General features: G+C 43.9%; 1 protein-coding gene across 2 annotated transcripts in view; it reads left to right on the forward strand.

Moving 5' to 3' along the window:
- Positions 1 to 26,265, forward strand: part of srp72 (signal recognition particle 72) — a 236,200-nt gene that overhangs the window by 173,932 nt on the left and 36,003 nt on the right. For both annotated transcript variants that reach the window (XM_073064014.1, XM_073064015.1), the window contains one exon: positions 19,347 to 19,424. In XM_073064014.1, coding sequence (XP_072920115.1) covers positions 19,347 to 19,424 — 78 coding nt within the window. The remainder of the gene's footprint in view (positions 1 to 19,346; positions 19,425 to 26,265) is intronic.

Raw genomic sequence — 26,265 nt, forward strand, 5'->3', positions numbered from 1 at the left:
GCCAAGTTGCCGGCTCCACAACTGGATTCCATCACGCTGTCGGACAACGAATTCCCTAGAATCCTGGCGGACTTTCCATCGATTGTGGCACCGCAGTTCACGGCAGCCATGCCCAGACACGGGGTTCAGCACCACATCCCGACCAAGGGATAACCCCTCCACGCCCGTTCACGAAGGCTCCCCCCGGAAAAGCTCCGCCTGGTGAAGGAGGAGTTCAAGAGGATGGAGGAATTGGGGATCATATGGAGGTCCGACAGTCCATGGGCCTCCCCCCTGCACATGGTGCCCAAAGCAGCTGGGGGCTGGAGACCATGCGGCGACTACCGCAGATTGAACGAGGCTACAACTCCAGACCGCTACCCCGTGCCGCACATACAGGACTTTGCAGCAAACCTGCACGGGGCAAGTATATTTTCCAAAGTAGACCTCATCCGGGGATACCATCAAATCCCAGTGCACCCTGAAGACATCCCCAAAACAGCACTTATCACCCCGTTCAGCCTGTTCGATTTCCTCCGAATGCCGTTCAGCCTGAAGAATGCCGCACAGACGTTTCAGCGGCTAATGGATGTGGTGGGACACGACCTGGACTTTGCGTTCATCTATTTGGACGACAACCTTATAGCCAGCAGTAGTCGCCAAGAGCATCTGTCCCACCTCCGCCAGCTCTGCTCCCGCCAGAGTGATTTCGGCCTCATGATCAACCCGGCCAAATGCCAGTTCGGTCTCAATACCATCGACTTCCTGGGCCGCAGGATTACCAAAGACGGGGCAACACCTCTGCCCACCAAGGTAGACACGATCCGCCACTTTGCCCGGCCCAACACGGTCAAAGGCCTACAGGAGTTTGTTGGTATGATGAACTTCTACCACCGTTTCCTCCCCTCAGCAGCCCATATCATGCGTCCTTTGTACACCCTGATGTTGGGTAAAGGCAAGGATATTACTTGGGACGAGGAGGCCGCGGCCACTTTCGTTAAAGCCAAGGAAGCCTTGGCAGATGTCACGATGCTGGTGCACCCCAGAACGGACGTTCCGACCGCACTCACGGTGGACGCATCCGACACAGCAGTTGGTGGGGTGCTGGAGCAACTCATCGAGGGGCGCTGGCAACCCTTGACGTTCTTCAGCAAGCACCTACAACCACCCAAACTCAAGTACAGTGCTTTCGACCAGGAGCTGTTGGCACTGTATCTGGCAATCCGGCAGGTACTTCTTAGAAGGCAGTCCGTTCACCGCGTTCACGGACCACAAACCGTTGACCTTCGCGTTCACGAAGGTGTCCGATCCCTGGTTGGCTCGCCAGCAGCGACATCTGTCCTACATCTCCGAGTACAGGACGGACATCCAGCATGTCTCAGGAAAGGACAACGTCGTGGCGGACGCACCCTCCAGACCAGCTGTCCAGGCCCTGTCCCTGGAGGTGGATTATGCAGCACTGGCGGAGGCGCAGCAGGCAGACAACGAGATGCCCAGCTACAGGACCACAGTCTCGGGTTTGCAGCTGCAGGACTTTCTCGTAGGCCCAGGTGAGAGGACCCTCCTGTGCAACGTGGCTACCGGCCAACCTCGCCCCATCGTCCTGCCAGCCTGGAGGCGGCGAGTTTTCAACTCCATACACGGTTTGGCGCACCCATCTATCAGGACAACCGTCCGGCTGGTCTCCAGCAAGTTCGAGTGGCACGGACTTTGCAAGCAGGTCAGTGAATGGGCCAGAACGTGCGCGCAGTGCCAAACAGCCAAGGTGCCGTGGCACACTAAAGCCCCGCCTCAGCAGTTCAAACCCACCCACCGGAGGTTCGACCACATTCATGTGGATATCGTGAGCCTCCTACCAGTGTCCCGAGGAGCGCAGTATCTCCTAACTATGGTAGACCGGTTCACGAGGTGGCCAGAGGCGGTCCCGCTCACCGACACATCTGCCGATTCCTGCGCCCGAGCACTGATCGCAACCTGGGTAGCACGCTTCGGGGTACCGGCCCACATTACCTCCAACAGAGGCGCCCAGTTCACCTCCAGCGTGTAGTCAGCTGTGGCCAGCCTGTTGGGAACGCAGCTACACCACACTACTGCCTACCACCCACAGTCGAACGGACTAGTGGAACGCTTCCACCGTCACTTGAAGTCGGCTCTCATGGCCCGCCTGAGAGGACCTGACTGGGTGGACGAGCTTCCCTGGGTCCTGCTTGGAATTCGCACAGCGCCCAAAGAGGATCTGCACGCCTCGTTGGCCGAGTTGGTGTACGACGCACCCCTGGCCGTCCCGGGAGAGTTCATACCAGACCAAAAGTGGCGAGAGGAAGAACCCGCAGCAGTCCTGGACAGACTACATGAAAGGCTCGGCAACCTGGCCCCCATACCGACTTCACAGCACGGACGGACCCCGACCCATGTACCCAAAGACCTGCAGAACTGTAAGTTTGTGTTTGTACGAAGGGGCGGACACCGGGCACCGACCGCTACAGCAGCCGTACGAGGGGCCGTTCAAGGTGATCAACAATGGGTCCACGTACATTCTGGACATTGGGGGGAGAGAGGAGGTTTTCACAGTGGACCGACTCAAACCGACCCATGTGGACTTGGCGCAGCCGGTCAAGGTTCAGGCACCGCAGCGCAGAGGCAGACCTCCCAAACAGAGGCTGATCCAGACTGTGGACATTGGGGGGGGGGGGGTGTCGCCGGTTCTGGGGGGGGGTTATGTGGCGACCCACTTCCTGCGCAGGCGAACTGGCTCACAGATAGCCAGTGCGTGGGTGGAGACTTTGGTAATGCACTTCTGATGTCATTTCCGCCCGGAGAGTGCGGGCGCTAGGGATTAAATGCCAGTACCGCGAAGTTTGAATAAACTAGTCTCAAAACGACTTACCGACTGCGTGTCGTTATTTCAGTGCTGTGTGTAGCACATCGCTACAACAGCAGTGCTTTGGCAGGATAGATTAGAGGGCTCGTCTAGGGAGACTATTTGGGTGGAATTGAGGAATGGGAAAGGTATAGTAACACTTATAGGTGTGTATTATAGACCACCTAATGGGGAGCGAGAATTAGAGGAGCAAATTTGTAAGGAGATAGCAAATATTTGTAGTAAGCACAGGGTTGTGATTGTGGGAGATTTTAATTTTCCACAGATAGACTGGGAAGCCCATTCTGTAAAAGGGCTGGATGGTTTGGAGTTTGTAAAATGTGTGCAGGATAGTTTTTTGCAGCAATACATAGAGGTACCAACTAGAGAAGGGGCAGTGTTGGATCTCCTGTTAGGGAATGAGATAGGTCAGGTGACGGAGGTATGTGTTGGGAGCACTTCGGGTCCAGTGATCACAATACCATTAGTTTCAATATAATTATGCAGAAGGATAGGACTGGACCCAGGGTTGAGATTTTTGATTGGAGAAAGGCTAACTTTGAGGAGATGTGAAAGGATTTAGAAGGAGTGGATTGGGACAATTTGTTTAATGGGAAGGATATAATAGAGAAATGGAGGTCATTTAGAGGTGAAATTTTGAGGGTACAGAATCTTTATATTCCTGTTAGGTTGAAAGGAAAAGTTAAAAGTTTGAGAGAGCCATGGTTTTCAAGGGATATTGGAAACTTGGTTCGGAAAAAGAGAGATCTACAATAAATATAGGCAGCATGGAGTAAATGAGGTGCTCGAGCAATATAATGTAAAAAGAATCTTAAGAAAGAAATTAGAAAAGCTAAAAGAAGATATGAGGTTGCTTTGGCAAGTAAGGTGAAAATAAATCCAAAAGGTTTCTACAGTTATATTAATAGGAAAAAGATAGTGAGGGATAAAATTGGTCCCTTAGAGAATCGGAGTGGACAGCTATGTGTGGAGTCAAAAGAGATGGGGGAGATTTTGAACAATTTCTTTTCTTCGGTATTCACTAAGGAAAAGGATATTGAATTGTGTAAGGTAAGGGAAACAAGTAGGGTAGTATGGAAACTATGATGATTAACGAAGAGGAAGTACTGGAGCTTTTAAAGAATATAAAAGTGGATAAGTCTCCAGGTCCTGACAGGATATTCCCTAGGACCTTGAGGGAAGTTAGTGTAGAAATAGCAGGGGCTCTGACAGAAATATTTCAAATGTCATTAGAAACGGGGATGGTGCCGGAGGATTGGCGTATTGCTCATGTGGTTCCATTGTTTAAAAAGGGTTCTAAGAGTAAACCTAGCAATTATCGGCCTGTAAGTTTGGCGTCGGTGGTGGGTAAATTAATGGAAAGTATTCTTAGAAATGGTATATATAATTATCTGGTTAGACGGGGTCTGATTAGGAGCAATCAACATGGATTTGTGCGTGGAAGGTCATGTTTGACAAATCTTATTGAATCTTTTGAAGAGGTTACTGGGAAAGTTGACGAGAGTAAAGCAGTGGATGTTGTCTATATGGACTTCAGTAAGGTCTTTGACAAGGTTCCACATGGAAGGTTAGTTAGGAAGGTTCAGTCGTTAAGTATTAATATTGAAGTAGTGAAATGGATTCAACAGTGGCTGGATGGGAGATGCCAGAGAGTAGTGGTGGATAACTGTTTGTCAGGTTGGAGGCCGGTGACTAGTGGTGTGCCTCAGGGATCTGTACTGGGTCCAATGTTGTTTGCTATATACATTAATGATCTGGATGATGGGGTAGTAAATTGGATTAGTAAGTATGCAGATGATAATAAGATAGGTGGCGTTGTGGATAATGTAGTAGGTTTTCAAAGCTTGCAGAGAGATTTTGGCCAGTTTGGACAGTGGGCTGAAAGATGGCAGATGGAGTTTAATGCTGATAAGTGTGAGGTTGTGGCAACCCACTTCCTATGCAGGCAAACCGGCTCACAAAGTGGGGCGCGCATCAGCAGAGAGGCCAGCCCCAAAATGGCACTGGGCCTTCTTCACCAGCAAGGGGAGAAAGCCCATGTGCGGGGAGACTTTTGTAATGTACCTCTGAGGTCATTTCCACCCGGAGAGGGCGGGAATGGAACTGCGTAAAAGCCAGTGCTGCGAAGTTTGAATAAACTAGTCTGGAGTACAATTTACAGACTGTGTGTCGTTATTTCTAGCTCTGTGTGTAGCACATTGCTACATTGGTGACCCCGACGGACCAAACAGGATTTGGACCAAAGATGATCGACTCTTCGTCTGTTCACACAGTTTTGCTAAAACTGCTAATTTTCTGGACGCTGTGACCCCGCGTGTGGTTTGACTAAGCAGAAGCCCAGTTCCAGATTCGGTAGATATCTTCTGATTCCATGCATTACTATTACGTGGTGAGCTCCCTTGACCAGGAGACAGCTGCCCAGGTTGAGGATTTCACACAGTCACCCCCGGAGGAAGACAAATATGCAGCATTCAAAGCGCTGCTCATAGGGAACTTTGGCCTCTTACGGCATGAGCGAGGTGCCCGCTTGCTGCACCTAGACGGTTTGGGAGACAGGCCGCCGTCAGCATTAATGAACAAGATACTGGCCCTGGCTGAAGGACACAAGCCCTGCCTCATGTTTGAGTGGGCGTTCCTAGAGAAACTGCCGGAGGACATACATCTGCTACTTGCCGACACAGATTTCAGTGGCCCCCAGAAGGTGGCGGCCTGGGCAGACGTGCTGTGGAAAGCCAAGAGGGAGAGCAGGGCGTCCGTTGGACAGATTATCAGGCTACACGCCCAACAGTAGGCCAGACCAGGTCCGGCAACGGAGTACACACAACCCAGAGGCAGGAGTGAGGAGGCCAATGAACAGTGGTGTTTCTACCACCCTGTTGCCTGCCCTGCAAGTTCCCGGGAAACGCCAGGGCCAGCTGCCGCTAATGGCTACGGTGGCTGGCCACCAGGACAGCCTCGTGTATGTCTGGGACAAACAGTCGGAATGCCACTTCTTGGTCGACACCAGAGCGGAAATCAGCGTCTTACCCCCGACGGGGTACGACACCCGCAACAGGGAGCCTGGACCCACCCTGAGGGCCGCAAACGGCAGCATGATATGGACCTATGGCAGCTGTAGTTTGGCGCCAGCCGGTTCACGTGGGACTTCACACTGGCTGCCGTGGCCCAACCACTCCTGGGGGCAGACTTCTTGTGAGCTCACAGCCTGCTGGTCGATTTGCAAGGGAAAAGACTGGTCCATGCCAAGACTTTCCAGATGTTCTCCCTGGGTGAAGCCAAGTTGCCAGCCCCACACCTGGACTCCATCATGCTGTCTGACAACGAATTCACCAGAATCCTGGCAGATTTTCCATTGGTTCTGGCACCGCAGTTCACGGCAGCCATGCCCGGACATGGAGTACAGCACCACATTCCAACCCAGGGACCACTCCTCCACGCCCGCGCATGAAGGCTCCCCGTGGACAAGCTACGCCTGGCGAAGGTGGAGTTCAAGAGGATGGAGGAATTGGCGATCGTATGGCGGTCTGACAGCCCATGGGCCTCCCCCCTGCACATGGTGCCCAAAGCAGCCAGTGGCTGGAGACCTTGCGGCATACCGCAAACTGAACGAGGCTACAACTCCAGACCGCTACCCAGTGCCGCACATACAGGACTTTGCAGCAAACCTGCATGGGTCAAGCATCTTTTCCAAAGATGCCAAAAGACCTCGTCCGGGGATACCATCAAATCCCGGTACACCCTGAAGACATCCCCAAAACAACACTCATCACCCAGTTCGGCCTGATCGAATTCCTCTGAATGCCGTTCGGCCTAAAGAATGCCGCACAGACGTTCTAGCAGCTAATGGATGCGGTGGGACGCGACCTAAACTTTGCGTTCATCTATTTGGACAACATCCTCATAGCCAGCAGTAGTCGCCAGGAGCATCTGTCCCACCTCCACCAGCTCTACTCCCACTTGAGTGATTTCGGCCTCACGATCAACCCGGCCAAATGCCAGTTCGGACCTGACACCATCGACTTCCTGGGCCACAGGATCACCAAAGACGGGGCAACACCACTGCCCACCAAGGTAGACGCGATCTGCCACTTTGCCCGGCCCAACACTGTCAAAGGCCTGCAGGAGTTTGTTGGTATGGTGAACTTCCACCACCATTTCCTCCCCTCAGCAGCCTGTATCTTGTGCCCTTTGTTCACCCTGATGTCGAGTAAAGGCAAGGACGTTACTTGGGACAAAGAGACCGCTTTTGTTAAAGCCAAGGAAGCCTTGGCAGACGCCGTGAAGCTGGTGCACCCCAGAACGGATGTTCCAACCGCCCTCACAGTGGATGCATCCAACTCAGCAGTCGGTGGGGTGCTGGAGCAACTCATCGAGGGGTGCTGGCAACCCCTGGTGTTATTCAGCAGGCACCTGCGGCCACCTGAACTCAAGTACAGTGCCTTCGACTGGGAGCTGCTGGCTCTACATCTGGCAATCCAGCATTTCAGGTACTTCTTAGAAGGCAGACCGTTCACTGCATTCACGGACCACAAACCGTTGACCTTCATGTTCATGAAGGTGTCTTATCCCTGGTCAGCCCGCCAGCAGTGACATCTGTCCTACATCTCCGAGTACACGACGGACATCCAGCATGTCTCAGGAAAGGACAACGTCGTGGTGGACGCATTCTCCAGACCAGCTATCCAGGCCCTGTCCCTGGGGGTGGGCTATGCAGCACTGGCAGAGGCGCAGCAGGCAGACGACGACAGGACCGCAGTCTTGGGTTTGCAGCTGCAAGACTTCCTCGTAGGCCCAGGTGAAAGGACCCTCCTGTGTGACGTGGCTACCGGCCAACCTTGCCTCATTGCCCCGGCTACACCACACAACTACCTACCACCCACAGTCGAATAGACTAGTGGAACGCTTCCACCATCACTTGAAGTCAGCTCTTATGGCCTGCCTGAAAGGGCCTAACTGGGTGGACGAGCTTTCCTGGGTCCTGCTTGGAACCGACTCAATCCAGCCCACGTGGACTTGGCACAGCCAGTCAAGGTTCAGGCACCGTGGCACAGAGACTGATCCAGACTGTGGACATTGGGGGGTGTATCATCGGTTCTGGGCAGGGTGGTTATGTGGCGATCCACTTTCTACGCAGGCAAACCGGCTCACAAAATGGCGCATATGTCGGCAGAGAGGCCTGCCCCAAAATGGTGCTGGGCCTCCTTCTTCACCAGCACGGGGAGAAAGCCCGCGCGCGGGAAGGGACTTTTGTAATCCACCTCTGATGTCATTTCTGCCCGGAGAGAGCAGGAACGGAACTGCGTAAATAGATAGATAGATAGATAGATACTTTATTCATCCCCATGGGGAAATTCAACTTTTTTCCAATGTCCCATACACTTGTTGTAGCAAAACTAATTACATACAATACTTAACTCAGTAAAAAAAAATATGATATGCATCTAAATCACTATCTCAAAAAGCATTAATAATAGCTTTTAAAAAGTTCTTAAGTCCTGGCGGTAGAATTGTAAAGCCTAATGGCATTGGGGAGTATTGACCTCTTCATCCTGTCTGAGGAGCATTGCATCGATAGTAACCTGTCGCTGAAACTGCTTCTCTGTCTCTGGATGGTGCTATGTAGAGGATGTTCAGAGTTATCCCAGTGCCAGTGGCGCAACGTTTGAATAAACTAGTCTGGAGTGCAACTTACAGACTGCGTGTCGTTATTTCTAGCTCTGTGTGTAGCACATCGCTATAAGGTGCGACATTTTTGTAGGAATAATCAAAATAGGACATACATGATAAATGGTAGGGCATTGAGGAATGCGGTAGAACAGAGTGATCTAGGAATAATGGTGCATAGTTCCCTGAGGGTGGAATCTCATGTGGATAGGGTGGTGAAGAAAGCTTTTGGTATGCTGGCCTTTATAAATCAGAGCATTGAGTATAGGAGTTGGGATGTAATGTTAAAATTGTACAAGGCATTGGTGAGGCCAAATTTAGAGTATTGTGTACAGTTCTGGTCACTGAATTATAGGACAGATGTCAACAAAATAGAGTACAGAGAAGATTTACTGGAATGTTACCTGGGTTTAAGCACCTAAGTTACAGAGAAAGGTTGAACAAGTTAGGTCTTTATTCTTTGAATCGTAGAAGGTTGAGGGGGGAACTTGATAGAGGTATTTAAAATTATGAGGGGGATAGATAGATAGAGTTGACGTGGATAGGCTTTTTCCATTGAGAGTAGGGGAAATTCAAACAAGAGGACATGAGAGTTAAGAGGCAAAAGTTTAGGAGTAACACGAGGGGGAACTTCTTTACTCACAGAGTGGTATCTGTGTGGAACGAGCTTCCATTAGAAGTGGTAGAGGCAAGTTTGATTTTGTCATTTAAAAAAAATTGGATATGTATAAGGACAGGAAGGGAATGGAGGGTTATGGGCTGAGTGCTGGTAGGTGGGACTAGGTGAGAGTAAGCGTTCGGCACGGACTAGAAGGGCCGAGATGGCCTGTTTCTGTGCTGTAATTGTTATATGGTTATACCAAGAGCACAACGTGCAAAGCTGATTGAATTCAAGACATGAGGTAATGTTGCAGCTATATAAGATCTTAGTTAGACTCCACTTGGAGTACTGTGTTCAGTTCTGGTCACCTCATTACAGGAAGGATGAGGATACTATAGAGAGTGTGCAGAGAAGATTTACACAGATGTTGCTTGGATTTGAGAACATACCTTATAAGAGTTGTTTGAGTGAACTTGGCCTTTTCTCCTTGGAGCAACAGAGGGTGAGAGGTCAGCTGATAGAGATGTATAAGATGATGAGAGGCATTGATTGGATAGCCAGAGGCTTTTTCCCAGGGCTGAAATGGCTAACACAAAGGGGCAAAGTTTTAAGGTGCTTGGAAGTAGGTACAAGGGGAATGTCAGAGGTAAGTTTTTCACAGAGCGTGGTGGGTGCATGGAATTTACTGCCAGCGAAGGTGGTAGAGGTGGATACAAACGGGTCTTTTAAGAGATTCTTAGATCAGTACATGGAGCCTTAGGAAAATAGAGGGCTATGCAGTAAGGAAATTCAAGACAGCTTCTAGAGTAGGTTACATGGTTGGCATAACATTGTGGCCCGAAGGACCTGTAATGTGCTGTAAATTTTCTATGTTTCTGAATGCAGAGCACTTTATTTGGAGGAATAAGGGCACTGCACACCAAAACCAAAACCTTATCCTGACTGTGAAGGTTGGTGGAAGAAGCATCATAGTTTGAGGCTGCTTTGCTGCCTCTGGGCCTGGACAGCTTGCAATCATTGAGAGAACAGTGAATTCAAATTGTATCAAGACATTTTACAGGAGAATATCAGGGTCACAGTCCATCACCTGTAGCTTAGTTGAAGTTGGATGATGCAAAAAGATAATGACCCGAAGCAGAAGAGTAACTCAGCAACAGAATAGTTAATAAAAAAGAAAAATTGTGTTTTGGAATGGTCAAGTTACAGTCCAGACCTGAACCCAATTGAGAGGCTGTGGCGTGACCTGAAGAGGGCTGTTCATGCAAAGTATCCCAGGAATATTGATGATCTGAAAGGTCTAAAATTCCTCCTTGTTGTTGTGCAAGTCTAATCAGCAGCTACAGAAAATGTCCCCTGTAGAGATTACTGCTGCTAAAGGAGGTTCTAGCAGTTATTAAATACATGGGTTCACATACTGTTTCCAGCCTGGACTGTGAATGATTAAACAATATGTTCAATAAAGACATGAAAAGTAAAATGTTTTTTTATTTGTTTAGGCAGCTGTGTTTGTGTATGATTGTGACTTAGATGAAGATCAGACCACATTTTACGAGTAATTAATGTAGAAAACCTGGTAATTACAAAGGGTTCACAATTTTTTTCTGGTAACTGCCCTTGTCCCTTGCACCTGGAAAATTGTGATAGTATAATCTCAAACAAGTGTTTATGATCACACAAATCTTTCAGCCTTCTTTGCCAAGCAGCATCACTGCTGCTGTATGTTTGTTCCAGAATAGCCTGAAGAAAAGTGTTTAGGCTTCTTAAAAACAATCTTAGTCAACAAAAGTTAAAAGTTGTCTTATTCTGTGAATCTATATATTTGGCATAGTTTTTTCCTGCAAGTTAGAGTTGTTGAACGTTAAAACAATTGATAATACTAACTTATAAAACAACTAAATTATTAAATATAGCAGATGGCAGTAATGCTTTAATATGAGCTGTGATTTATTCCGTATCATTCCACTGTGCTCTCATTGCTCCTCAGCAATTAGACCATTCGAACATTATTTGGCGTGTAAATTATCCGGTGGTTGAGTACTTCAGGGTTTTGTGCTTGTTGTGTGAATTACTTATAAAATTGGATAGGTATACGGACAGGACAGGAATGGAGGGTTATGGGCTGAGTGCGGGCCAGTGGGACTAGGTGAGAGTAAGCGTTCATCGTGGATTAGAAGGGCCGAGATGGCCTGTTTCCGTGCTGTAATTGTTATATGGTTACAGCTCATCTCAGAAAGGGCCTATAATACCAAGACATGAAGTATGAGCAGTAAATGCTGAAAATACCACTGTCAGTCAGCTTCTATGGAAAGAGAAAAATAATGAGTATTTCTCATCTGTGACCTTTCAACAAGCAAATAGAGTTTCCAGCCTGCCTTATGGTTGGTGGAAGCATTTGGATTGATGAGGAGAGTCTAACACTGGAGACACCCAGCCTCTTTGGCCATGGCATATATGTGAAAGATCTGCACAGTCCTGTGTACGTGTTCTATGAGGAGACGGTGAGAACCCAGAGCTCATAGAACATACTGGACCACTACCAAATTGGTACTGTCAAACCTAGGAATGACAAGAGATGAGGTCATGCATAGAAAATTTAGGGAGTTAAGTAGAAAGTTAAAAAGTAGGATCTCCAGTGTTGTAATCTCTGGATTACTGCCTGAGCTACATGCCAGTGAGGCTAGAGATTGGAAGATGGCAAAGTAGAATGTCTGAATAAAGAGCTGGTTTAGGAAGGATGGCTTTAGATTCAAAGATTTCAAAGGTACATTTAATGTCAGAGAAATGTATACAATATATATCCTGAAATGCTTTTTCTGCACAACCATCCCTGGAAAATGAGGAGTGCCCCCAAAGAATGAACGACAGTTAAATGTTAGAACCCCAAAGTCCCCCCCCAGCTCTCCTCCCTCCCACGCGTAAGCGACAGCAAACAACAATCCCCCCCACTAGCAAAACAAAAGCATCAGCACCTGCCACCGCGCACTCAAGCGTGAGCAAAGCAACAGCAAAGACACAGACTTGCAGTACTCCAAAGACTACTTGTTCACCCGATATTCGATGTACCACAGGATCTCTCTCTCCCTAATAAGGGAGAAAGAGGTGGCTCCATTTCACAGCGAGAGGGGAGACATAATAAGCAACTTGCTGGTTTATGATGTTAAATGTCTGTTGCGTCGCTTTTTCCGAGCTCTGTGCACAAAGATCTCGGGTCTCTGGGCACGCAGCCTTAGATCTTCCATCTCCCACGACACACCGATCTCCTGCCTAGACACCGACCTCCATCTCCAGAGCTACGAAATCTCAGTGCGCTGAAGGCGAGTGAAGCTCTTAGGTCGAACCCTTGGTGTGAAACCTCAAGGGTGGGTCCCATTCCCTCAAAGAACCATAGAATCGGAGTCAGCGGGAGACGCTCATAGAGTGAGTACTGTTTTAGATTCGCTCCATAACCTTTACTTTTTTTAACCTTTGATCACCCTTATCCAACTTATTTTTACCTACACCAGAAGATTCTTGCTATTTTCTTGGACTTATCGTTAAGAGTTTATTGTGAATTTTTGAAGATATGCAAACAGAAATGGCTCTTAGATCTAAAGGACGAGAACCTGGGCGCAACCCGAACGGTAATGGAAAGAAGCAAGCTCATCCGCAACGCACTGAATTAACTTATGAATTGTTTATGGAGGTTTTGGATAAAAAATTTGATGAACTACAACAAATTTTTAAACAAGATATAAAGGCTTTTCAAGATTATATGGTTAAGACGGATTTAGTAATTAGCCAGCAGCAAGTTCTTATCGCGTCTCTGCAAGAAGAAGCTCAGAAACGAGATTTGACAATTGAAAAATTGCAACAGGATTTAATTTCAGCCACTAAATTGGTGGAAACACTTAAAGCCAAGAGTGTCGACTTTGAGAATCGGTCCGGAAGACAGAAACTACGTATACTTGGTCTCCCAGACGGCATAGAAAAAGACAACCCTTCAAAATATTTTGTTCAACTTTTAAAAGATGCGTTCCCATCGGTTTTCCCAGATAACCCTCCGTTACTTGACCGAGCACATAGAATTCGGCATCGATCATCGAGTGCTCCAGCTAAACCTTCGGTTGTAATTGTCCGGTTTCATTATGTACATGACAAAGAACAACTTATTCGTGTGGCTCGGCGGGTTGGAATGGTTAAATTTCAAGATTACTATTTCCGTTTGGTTGAAGATTTTAGTCCTGAAATTATGAAGAAAAGGCATCTTTTTAAACCTCTGATGTCTGAATGTTACGAGAAAAATCTAAAACCTGCGCTCTTATACCCTGCGAAGCTTAGAATCTCTCCGCCGAATGCTCCACGCCAGGTTTTCCTTTCTACATCTGAAGCGAGAAGTTATCTGGAGGAGAACTTCCCTACTGCCATAGACACTACTCTCTAATAAATGAGTGATTCTGATCGTGTAAGATGGTTTTCGATTCCTCAAACCAGATTTAGTCTCTGGTTATTGGTGTAGGTTTATCCTATACTTTATATTTAAGTTAAAGTGTGTTTTCGTTATATTAATCGCTCTGTTTTATACACTTTAACCATTATACTATATTTTTGACTATTATTTTTGTTCCTTCGAAGGGGTATTTTTAACCCTTCGAAGGTGAATTCTTTTTTATTAAGATGGTGGTTTTTTGGAAAAATATTCTTGGTTTTGTTTAAGATGGCATTTTTTCTTCTCTCGTCTTCTTCCTATAATGCATCGCTTATCATAGTTTAAATATTTCTTGATTTGTTTGGGTTATAACCCGACTTATAAGCTTTTAGTGATTATATTCTTTTTTTTTTACAACTAAGTATATTAAGAAGTGTGGTTTTAGTATAGTGATTATAATTTTTAAAGTCGGGGTGGTTTTTTTTATATATATCCTTTATATGCGGAGTGGTCTTCCGCTAATATGGGGGTAGAATTAGTCTCATTTTTTCCTTTTTCTAGCCATATTTTGGCTTTTTTTCTTTTTCTTGTGGGGGTGGGGGATGGTCTGTTTTCTAATTTTATTTTACCAGTTTTTTTTTAGTTTTTTCATTTGGGCTGATTTTGAACTTCAAATATGTCTACGATGTCGTCACTTCCGGGTCCGCTCTTTATTTTTGTTCCTCTTCCGGGTGCATGAGTTTATAATTTGGTTAACCCTTTTTATACCAAAGGGTTGATTTTAGAAGCATGGCTCAGACCATTAATTTTGTGTCTTGGAATACTAATGGTTTAAACCATCCGATTAAACAAAAGAAGATTTTCAAAGTATTCCAAAGACTTAATGCTCATATCATTTTTGTACAAGAAACTCATGTGAGGAAGGAGGACAAATATCGCTTTTTTAGGTCTTGGCGGGGGTCAACAGTATCATTCGAATTCGAATGCCAAAGTAAAGGGAGTTTCAATTTTTATTGACTCCTCTATTGCATTTGTTCAACACGATATCCTTTCGGATCCGAATGGTAGATTTTTGTTAATTACGGGTTTACTTTGTAATAAAAAGGTTGCTATGGTTAATGTTTATGCTCCAAATGTGGATTGTCCTGATTTTTTTAAGTCCTTATTTACCTCTTTACCTAATCTAAATGAATATAAGTTAGTAATGGGTGGTGACTTTAATTGTTGTTTAAATCCTTTGATGGACAAATCTATATCTATTCAGACTTTACCCAATAAGTCGGCCACTTGTATTAACTCCTTTTTGACTGATAATGGAGTTTTTGATATTTGGAGATTTCGGCATCCTAACGACAAAGAGTTTTCTTTTTTCTCACATGTTTATCATTCTTATTCGAGAATTGATTATTTTTTTATTGATTCTTGTTTTATTCCATTGGTAATTGGTTGTAATTATGATATTATAGCTATCTCTGACCATGCTCCATTAAAACTTTCTATTAAATTTACGGATACAACTTCTAATGTTAGACAATGGCGATTTGACTCTACCTTATTGCAAGATCCGGACTTTATTAAATTTATGAAGGAACAGATCGATGTCTTCTTTTCAACTAATTCCACGGATGATATTTCTTGCAGAACACTTTGGGACACTTTTAAAGCGTATATACATGGACAGATTATCTCTTACTCTGTTGGTCTGAGAAAACGCATTAAGAAGGAAACTCTTTTATTGGTTGATAAAATTAAAGAGATTGACAAGAAATATTCAATCACTCCTAGTAAGGAGCTTTACAAACAAAGGGTTGAACTTCAGACGGAACATAGTTTATTACTTACATCTCCGATTGAAAATCAATTAATGAAAACCAGATCTGATTTTTATATACATAGTGATAAATCGGGTAAACTGTTAGCTAGTCAGTTGAAGAATGTTTTGGTTAAACGTCAAATCACTAAGATTCGTCAGCAGAAGGGGGATTTGACAGTTAACCATGATGAGATAAGTAAGTCATTTCAAGACTTTTATACCTCCCTGTATCAATCTGAATTCCCTCAGGATCATAATACCATGTGTGATTTTCTTGGGAAATTGAATTTTCCAAAATTATCATCCGATGATCTTTCAATATTAGATACTCCTATTACGGATGCAGAAATTAAAGGGGTTATTTCCTCAATGAATTCTGGGAAAGCACCAGGTCCAGATGGGTATACAGTAGAATTTTTAAAATGTTTTTCCGCTACTCTTTCTCCTTGGTTATGCAGGGTTTTTGAAGAAGCAATTAGATTGGGGAATTTGCCACAATCTTTTTATAGAGCTTCCATTTCTTTAATACTGAAGAAAGATAAAGACCCTACTGACTGTGCATCCTATAGACCAATATCTTTATTGAATGTAGACTCCAAGATCTTTTCCAAGTTACTGGCATCCAGGCTGGAGAAGGTATTACCCCAAATTATTTCGGAAGATCAAACCGGTTTTATTAAAAATCGCTATTCTTTTTTCAATGTTAGGAGATTACTGAATATTGTTTATACTCCTTCACATAGCACTTGAGAATGTGTTATTTCATTAGATGCGGAGAAAGCATTTGATAGAGTTGAATGGCCTTACTTATTTTATGTGTTGGAGAAGTTTAATTTTAGTCTGACATTCATTGCTTGGATTAAACTGATTTATCACACTCCAGTAGCCTCGGTGTTTACTAATAATCAAAGATCTCCCTTTTTTCGTTTATTTCGGGGCACTAGACAAGGCTGTCCTCTTAGCCCATTACTATTTAACATTGCTTTAGAACCTTTGGCAATTGCCATCAGAGAATCACAGGATATTTCGGGTATTAATCGTGGGACAGATATTCATAAGTTATCTTTGTATGCAGATGATTTATTATTATTCATTTCTAACCCTGAGAAATCTATTCCAGCAGTTCTATCATTGTTGGCTCAATTTAGTGAGTTTTCTGGGTAAAAGTTAAATCTTAATAAGAGTGAATTGTTTCCTTTGAATAGACAGGTCCCAATTTATGGAAATTTACCTTTTAAATTAGTTAATGACTCTTTTATTTACTTAGGGATTAAAATCACAAAAAACCATAAAGAATTATTTAGGTTTAATTTTTTACCCTTAATTGATCAGATTAAATGCTTGTTTACTAAGTGGTCACCATTATCTTTATCTCTGATAGGTAGGATTAATGCTATTAAGATGGTTATTTTACCTAAGTTTTTATATATTTTTCAAGCGGGTACCAACTTTTATTCCGAAATCTTTTTTTACTAATGGTGATTCAAAAATTTCCTCATATATATGGCAGAATAAAAATCCCAGGTTAGGTAAAATATACTTACAGAAGACAAAGAAGGAAGGTGGGTTGGCATTACCTAATTTCAGATTTTATTATTGGGCAGTTAATATTAAATATTTGTTATGTTGGTTGAAAGACTGGGATGGATCTTTTGGCCCTCATTGGGTGAGTTTGGAAATTAAATCGGTACCAGGTTATGCTCTGGGTTCTATTTTAGGGACGTCTCTCCCTTTTGTTCTTTCTAAATTACCGAAACGAATTGACAACCCAATAGTTAAACATACTTTATGTATATGGTTTCAATTTCGGAAATTTTTCGGGTTGACTCAATTCATTTTAAATATTCCTATTGTATCTAATTGCTTTTTCCACCCTTCAATTATAGATCAAGCTTTTTCGGCTTGGAAAACTAAGGGATTACTAAGATTTTCTGATTTATTTTTGGACAATTGTTTTATGTCTTTTGAGCAATTATCTAATAAATATAATTTGCCTAGATTTCATTTTTTTTAGATATTTACAGATTAGGCATTTTTTAAGTACGGTACTTCCTACGTTTCCAAATTTTGTGTCTTCAGATATTTTGGAGAGTTTGTTTGAATTAAACCCTTTTCAAAAAGGGCTTATATCAAAACTTTATAATATAATTATGAAGATACGTTCAGAGCCCCTTTATAAGACAAAAAAATGATTGGGAAAGAGAGCTTAATCTTATTATTCCTATTGAGAATTGGGATAGAATTCTTCAATTAGTTAATACATCATCTGTATGTGCCAAACATTCATTAATACAATTTAAGGTCGTACATAGGGTTACAACCCCATCCTTTTACCGCAATTTTTGGTTTACCAATGATGGACTCACTTCATTTATCCTCTTCCGCCTGTCGAATGATTGCATTTCTCACTCTGATGGCTAGAAGATCTATTTTGTTGAATTGGAAGGAAATTAATCCTCCCACTGTATTTCATTGGTTTTCTCAAACTATGTTATGTTTAAATTTAGAAAAAATTAGAAGTGGTGTATTCGATATTAAATTTGAAAAGATATGGAGACCATTTATTCAATATTTTCATATGATGTAATATAACCCTGTTCCAAGCTTATTTGATTTTCCAGCTTTAATCTTATTTATGTTGAGAGGATCGGAGTTGACAACACTGATGATTATGTATTCTTGTGAGATATTATAGCCCTTTTTTTTCTTTTTCTAGTTTTTCTTTCTTTTTTGCTTTTTTCTTCTTTATTAGCTATTAGATTAGTAGTTTAGTTAATTTTGCAAACTTTTTTTCTTTTTTCTGTTTTTTTTATATCATATATTATGAAATACCTGGATTTACCTTGTTCATACATATACTGTATGGTTCATGTTTTGGGAAAACTCATTTATACTGTAATCATTGCTTATGTATTCTTTCATGTGCAATGGGAATTTGTATGTTTGTAATCCCTTTATTAATATATCAATTGTATTTTGTTCATATTATTAATATTAATAAAAAGATTGAAAGAGAACCATAGAATCCTAGATCATTGGGATCTCTTCCAAGACAGGTGAGACCTTAACAAGGGAGACATAATGTACCTAAACTGGAGGGGCAGCAGTATCCTTGCAGGGAGATTTGCTATTGCTGTTCCTTACTCTGTCAGGAAGGAGGTAGGGGATCCTGAAGATTCAGACACAGCTTCTTCCCCTTCGCCATCCGATTCTAGTTATTTAGTACTTCATAGAAATGTCATGTCTTTGCCAGCAGGTGGAGTACTGGAGGAGAAGATATAAGTTAAGTCAAACAAGTCCAACAAGAAAAGCTAGCAGGGTCAAGCTAAAGAGCATGGAGTGAGGGTGGGGATTAACTTCCCAAGTGTATTTATCTTAATACAGGCAGGATTATGGTAAGGCAGAAGAATTTATAGACACAAGGGATTAAGGTGCTGGAATCTGGAACAAAAACACACAAAGCTGGAGGAGCTCAGCAGAATTGAGCAGCGTCTGTGGAGGGATATTGGCAGCTGACATTTTGGATCAAGACCTTTAATCTGGAGGTCTCGACAAATATCAGCTATCCATTTCCAGTTCTTTTCCTATATCTTATGGTCTTAGGTGAGCTTAGAATCTGGATGAGCACCTGGACGACAATGCTCTGGCCAATTACAGAAACTTGGTCAGTTCAAAATTCCAGGCTACAACTGTAATGGAGCAAGAGGGCAGGTGTCAGAAGCCTCTCTGCCGTACATCTGTTGAAATTTGATAGTCTTTGGTGATATACCAGAGGCAACATCCCAAGGCATCAGTTTGCTGCCATTTACTAAGAATTTAAAATAAAGTGTTGTGGTTCAGTAATAAAGCATACGTATTGCAGACAGAAGATTATTTCTTGTAGTTTCTCCACCTCTATTTTAATTGATAAAATCAGAATGCTTGATGTTTGTATACATGAAAATTACAGACATGACCCTGTTTTAATTTCATTCTTAGAATACTCACTATTTTGCCTTTCCAGACAGAATTCTCAGGATGTACGGACTTTGGCACAGCTGATCTCTGCATATTCATTGGTGGACTCCAAAAAAGCCAAGACGTATCCTTTTTTCGAGGAGGGTGTATTCTTTGTTATTTTTAGCAGTTTTCACATGTCATTTTGAGTAGCTAAAGTGAGAGTGGACTTACTCAAATGAGAACGTGGTGTAGAGCTGCAAATTTCAGCAGCAGCAGTAATCAAGGGGGCCGGGAAAGATTCCTAGAGAGCTGAACCAACCTAATGCTATAATAGCAAAGGATAGGACGAGAAGGTGATCATTTCATTTGCAAGGAAATTGCCTTCCATCCTTTAATATTCTTCAGGATTTAATATATTGGTAGGGTTTGTCATGGAGCTGTACAGCACAGAGAACATCACTTCAACGATGTGCTGGCATTGGAGAAGGTCCAGAGAAAGTTCATGAAAATGACTCCAGTTGTGAAAGTGTTAATGTATGAGGAGTATTTGATAGCTACAAGCCTGTACTTGCTAAAGTGTAGAAGAATGAGTGGGGATGTTATTGCAAGGCCTGGGTAGAGTGTATGTGGAGAGAATGTTTCCTAAAGTGGAGGAGTCTAGGACCAGAGGGCACAGCCTCAGAATAGAAGGATGTCCATTTAGAGCAAAGATGAGGTATTTCTTCAGACAAAGTTGGTGGTGAATTGAATTGACTTTATTACTTACATCCTTAATATACATGAGGAGTAAAAATCTTTACGTTACATCTCTGTTCAATTGTGCAAAGTGCAGTTATAGTAATTTATAATAAATATGTGCAACAGGGTAGTCAATAAAACATAGAAATACAGTAGCATCAGCATGAATTAAGCAGTCTGATGGCCTGGTGGAAGAAACTGTCCCGGAGCCTGTTGATCCTGGCTTTTATGCTGCAGTACTGTTTCCCACATGGTAGCAGCTGGAACAGTTTGTGTTTGGGGTGACTCGAGTCTCAAATGATCCTTTGGGCCCTTTTTACACACCTGTTTTTGTAAATGTCCTGAATAGTGGGAAGTTCACATCTACAGATGCATTGGGCTGGCTGCACCACTCTCTGCAGAGTTCGGCGATTGAGGGAAATACAGCTCCTATACCAGATAGTGAGGCAGCCAGTCAGGATGCTCTCAATTGTGCCCCTGTAGAAAGTTCTTAGAATTTGGGGTGCCATACTAAGCTTCTTCAACCGTCGATAGAAAAGATCCTGAGAGGCACGATTTATGAACATTTCGAGAAGCATAATATGATTAGGAATAGTCAGCATGGCTTTGTCAAAGGCAGGTCATGCCTTATGAGCCTGATTGAATTTTTTGAGGATGTGCCGAAACACATCGACGAAGGTAGAGCAGTAGATGTAGTGTATATGCATTTGAAAAGGTACTCCATGCAAGGCTTATTGAGAAAGTAAAGGGACATGGGATCCAAGGGGACTTTGCTTTGTGGATTCAATATTGGCTTGCTCACAGAAGGCAAAGGGTGGTTATAGATGGGTCATAGAGGCCAGTGACCAGTGGTGTGCCTCAGGGATCTTTTCTGGGACCCCTTTTCGTGATTTTTATAAATGACCTGGATGAGGAAGTGGACGGATGGGTTAGTAAATTTGCTGATGACACAAAGGTTGGGGGTGTTGTGGATAGTGTGGAGGGCTGTCAGAGGTTACAGTGGGACATTGATTGGATGCAAAACTGGGCTCAGAAGTGGCAGATGGAGTTCAACCCAGATAGGTGTGAAGTGGTTCATTTTGGTAGGTCAAATATGATGGCAGATTATAGTATTAATGGTAAGACTCTTGGCAGTGTGGAGAATCAGAGGGATCTTGGAGTCCAAGTCCATGGGACACTCAAAGCTGCTGTGCAAGTTGACTCTGTGGTTAAGAAGGCATACAGTGTATTGGTCTTCATCAATTGTGGAATTGAGTTTAAGAGCTGAGAGGTAATGTTACAGCTATATAGGACCCTGGTCAGACCCCACTTGGAGTACTGTGCTCAATTCTGGTTGCCTCATTACAGGAAGGATGTGGAAACCACAGAAAGGGTACAGAGGAGATTTACAAGGATGTTGCCTGGATTGGGGAGCATGCCTTATGAAAACAGGTTAAGTGAACTCAGCCTTTTCTCCTTGGAGCAACGGAGGATGAGAGGTGACCTGAAAGAGGTGTGTAAGATGATGAGAGACAGTGATCGTGTGGATAGTCAGAGGCTTTTTCCCAGGGCTGCACTAGAGGGCGGTTTTAAGGTGCTTGGAAGTAGGTACAGAGGAGATGTCAGAGGTAAGTTTTTTTACTCAGAGTGGTGAGTGCATGGAATGGGCTGCTGGTGACGGTGGAGGAGGCAGATACAATACGGTCTTTTACAAGGGGTGATTGATAAGTTTGTGGCCTAAAGTAGGAGTCAATTTTAGAAGACCTAGCACATTTATTTCTCAACATAGTCCCCTCCTACATTAACACACTTAGTCCAGCGGTCGTGGAACATATGGATTTTGGACCTCCAGAAAGTGTCCACAGCATGAGTGATTGATAAGTTTGTGGCCTAAGGTAGAAGGAGATGAGTTATACAGGTCTCGTTACATGCACATGCAGTTCAACTCTTTGAGTGATTATGCAAAAAGTTTGAAGTTAATAACATCAGTTAATAGCTCAAGGGGTGATTGATAAGTTCATGGCCTAAGGTAAGAGGAGATGAGTTACTAACTTCAAACTTTCTGCCTAATCACTCAAGTCAAGTCAAGTAGCTTTTATTGTCATTTCAACCATTAGTGCTGGTACAGTACACAGTAAAATCAAAACAACTTTCCTCCAGGACCATGGTGCTACATGAGACAACACAAAACCTCACTAGACTACTTGAAACAACACAAAACTACACTAGATACATGAAAGAACACAAAACTACATTAGACTTCAGACTTACACGGGACTACATATAGTGCACAAAACTATGCAAGACGGTACTAATATAACTAATAATAGGCACAGTAAAAGGCAAATTACAATATAAATTTGTATATGATGTAATGATATACAAATGATGTAAATGTAAACAATGTTTTAGCAGGAATTGAGAAAGAAATGAACAAAAATTACTAAGGCAGTGGAGTGGTGTTCAGTTGAGTGAGTGAGTGTGTGTGTGTGTGTAAGTTGGTGTCAGACTAGACTCTGGGAATTGAGGAGTCTAATGGCTTGGGGAAAGAAACTGCTACACAGTCTGGTCGTGAGAGCCCGAATGCTTCGGTACCTTTTGCCAGATGGCAGGAGGGCAAAGAGTTTGTATGAGGGGTATGTGGGATCCTTCACAATGCTATTAGCTTTGCGGATGCAGCGTATAGTGTAAATGTCTGTAATACCAGGAAGAGAGACCCCGATGATCTCAGCTGACCTCACTATCTGCTGCAGGGTCTTACAATCCGAGATGGTGCAATTTCCGAACCAGGCAGTAATGCAGCTGCTCAGGATACTCTTGATACATCCTCTGTAGAATGTGGTGAGGATGGAGGGTGGGAGATGGACTTTTCTCAGCCTTTGCAGAAAGTAGAGACGCTGCTGGGCTTTCTTGGCTATGGAGCTGGTGTTGAGGGGCAAGGTGAGATTCTCTGCCAGGTGAACACCAAGAAATTTGGTGCTCTTAACGATCTCTACGGAGGAGCCATTGATGTTCAGCGGGGAGTAGTCATACCTACTCTCCTGAAGTCAACAACCATGTGTTGTTTTGTTTTGTTCACATTCAGAGACAGGTTGTTGGCTCTGTACCAGTGCATTAGCCACTGCACCTTCTCTATATGCTGATTCGTCATTCTTGCAGTTAAGGCCCACCACAGTTGTGTCATCGGCAAACTTGATGATGTGGTTCGAGCTGTGTATTGATGCACAGTCGTTGGTCAGCAGAGTGAACAGCAGTGGATTGACCACACAGCCCTAGGGAGCCCCCATGCTCAGTGTGATGGTGTTGGAGATGCTACCTCCAATCCGGACCAACTGAGGTTTCTCCCAGTCAGGAAGTCTAGAATCCAGTTGCAGGAAGAGGTGTTCAAGCCCAGAATCTCAGCTTTCCAATCAGTTTCTGAGGAATGATTGTGTTGAATGCTGAACTGAAGTCTATGAACAGCATACATGTCCGGGTGGAGGGTGATGGCAATGGCATCGTCTGTTGAACGGTTGGGACGATATACGAACTGCAGGGGGTCCAGTGAGGGGGGAAGCAGGGTCTTGATATGCCTCGTGACGAGCCTCTCGAAGTACTTCATGATGATGGATGTGAGTACAACAGGACGGTAGTCGTTGAGGCAGGACACTGAAAACTTCTTCCATAGAACCGTAGAACATTACAGCACAGAAACAAGCCTTTTGGCCCTTCTTGGCCGAACCATTTTTCTGCCTAGTCCCACTGACCTGCACCTGGGCCATGTCCCTCCAAACCCCTCGCATCCATATACCTGTCCAAGTTTTTCTTAAATGTCAAAAGTGAGCCCGCATTCACCACTTCATCTGGCAGCTCATTCAACACTCCCACCACTCTCTGCGTGAAGAAGCCCCCCCCCCCTAATGTTCCCTTTAAACTTTTCCCCCTTCACCTTTAACCCATGACCTCTGGTTTTTTCTCCCCTAGCCTCAGTGGAAAAAGCCTGCTTGCATTCACTCTATCTATACCCATCATTATTGTATACACCTCTATCAAATCACCCCTCATAGGGAATAAAGTCCTAACCTATTCAACCTTTCTCTGTAACTCAGTTTCTCAAGTCCCAGCAACATCCTTGTAAACCTTCTCTGCAATCTTTCAACCTTATTAATATCCTTCCTGTAATTAGGTGATCAAAACTGCACACATACACAATGGTCTCACCAATGTCTTATACAACCTCACCATTACATTCTAACTCTTATACTCAATACTTTGATTTATAAAGGCCAATGTACCAAAATCTCTCTTTACGACCCTATCTACTTGTGACGCCACTTTTAGAGAATTATGTATCTGTGTACTGCACTCCTCAGTGTCCTACCATTTACCTTGTATGTTCTACCTTGGTTTGACCTTCAGAAGTGCAATACCTCACACTTGTCCACATTAAACTCCATCTGCCATTTTTCAGCTCATTCCTCCAACTGGTCCAAATCCCTCTGCAAGCTTTGAAAACCTTCCTCACTGTCCACTACACCTCCAATCTTTGTATCATCGGCAAACTTGCTGATCCAATTTACCACATTATCATCCAGATCATTGATATAGATGACAAATAACAATGGACCCAGCACTGATCCCTGTGGCACATCACTAGTCACAGGCCTCCACCTAGAGTAGCAATCCTCCACTTCCACTCTCTGGCTTCTTCCATTGAGCCAATGTCTAATCCAATTTACTATCACCATGTATACCTAGTGACTGAATCTTCCTAACGAACCTCCCATGCAGGACCTTGTCAAAGGCCTTACTGAAGTCCATGTAGACAACGTCCACTGCCTTCCCGTCATCCACTTTCCTGGTAACCTCCTCGAAAAACTCTAATAGATTGGTTAAACATGATCTACCACACACAAAGCCATGTTGACTGTCCCTAATAAGTCCCTGTCTATCCAAATATTTGTAGATCCTATCTGTTAGTATTCCTTCCAATAATTTACCTACTACCGATGTCAAACTTACCGGCCTATAATTTCCCGGCTTACTTTTTGAGCCTTTTTTAAACAACGGAACTATATGAGCTATCCTCCAATCCTCCGGCACCCGACCCGTGGATATCGACGTTTTAAATATTTCTGCCAGGGCCCCTGCAATTTCAACACTAGTCTCCTTCAAGGTCAGAGGGAATACCCTGTCAGGTCCTGGGGATTTATCTAGTCTGATTTGCCTCAAGGCAGCAAGCACCTCCTCCTCTTTAATCTGTATAAGTTCCATGACCTCCCTACTTGTTTGCCTTGTTTCCATAGACTCCATTCCAGTTTCCTTAGTAAATACAGATGCAAAAAACTCATTTAATATCTCTCCCATTTCTTTTAGTTCCATACATAGCCGACCACTCTGATCTTCCTTTTGCTCTTAACATACCTGTAGAAGCTCTTAGGATTGTCCTTCATCCTGATTGCCAAAGCAACCTCATGACTTCGTTTAGCCCTCCTGATTCTTTCTTAAGTATTTTCTTGCTCTTTTTATACTCCTCAAGCATCTTATTTCCTCCTGTTGCCTATACATGTTATGCATCTCTCTCTTCTTCTTTATCAGAGTTCCAATATCCCTCGAGAACAAAGGTTCCTTATTCTTATTCATTTTGCCTTTAACCCTGACAGGAACATACAAACATACAGCACAGGGACAATGGTGGTGGCCTTGAAGCACATTGGAACGACGGCACTGGTCAGGGAGATATTAAAAATGTCAGTGAGAACATCTGCTAGCTGGTCTGTACATCCTCTAATCACTCTGCCAGGAATCAGCGGATGCTGCCCGACTTGCTGAGTTCATCCAGCTTGTTTGTACATGTTGATTTGACCACAGCATCTGCAGTGTACTTTGTGTTTACTGCCAGGAAAATTGTCTGGTCCAGCAGCCTTCCGTGGGTTGACCCTGCATTGAATTTTCCTCACATCAGCCACGGTAAGACACATTACCTGGTTGTTGGGAGGAGGGGTGGTCTTCCTTGCCACCACGTCATTTTTCGCCTCAAAACCAGTGTAGAAGTTGTTCAGTGCATCTGGGAGGGAGGCATCACCAACACAGGCAGGTAATGTTGTCCTATAGTTGTTGATGTCCTGAATGCCCTTCCACATGCGCCACGTGTCACCGCTATCCTGGAAGTGGCTGTGGATTCGCTAGGTGTGTGTACGCTTTGCCTCTCTGATGGCCCGGGACAGTTTGGCCCTCACTGTTGTTAGGGCTGCCTTGTCACCTCCTCTGAAGGCGGAGTCTTGGGT

This window comes from Hemitrygon akajei, chromosome 13, assembly GCF_048418815.1.
Source record: "Hemitrygon akajei chromosome 13, sHemAka1.3, whole genome shotgun sequence".
In the NCBI taxonomy this organism is placed as follows: Eukaryota; Metazoa; Chordata; class Chondrichthyes; order Myliobatiformes; family Dasyatidae; genus Hemitrygon; species Hemitrygon akajei.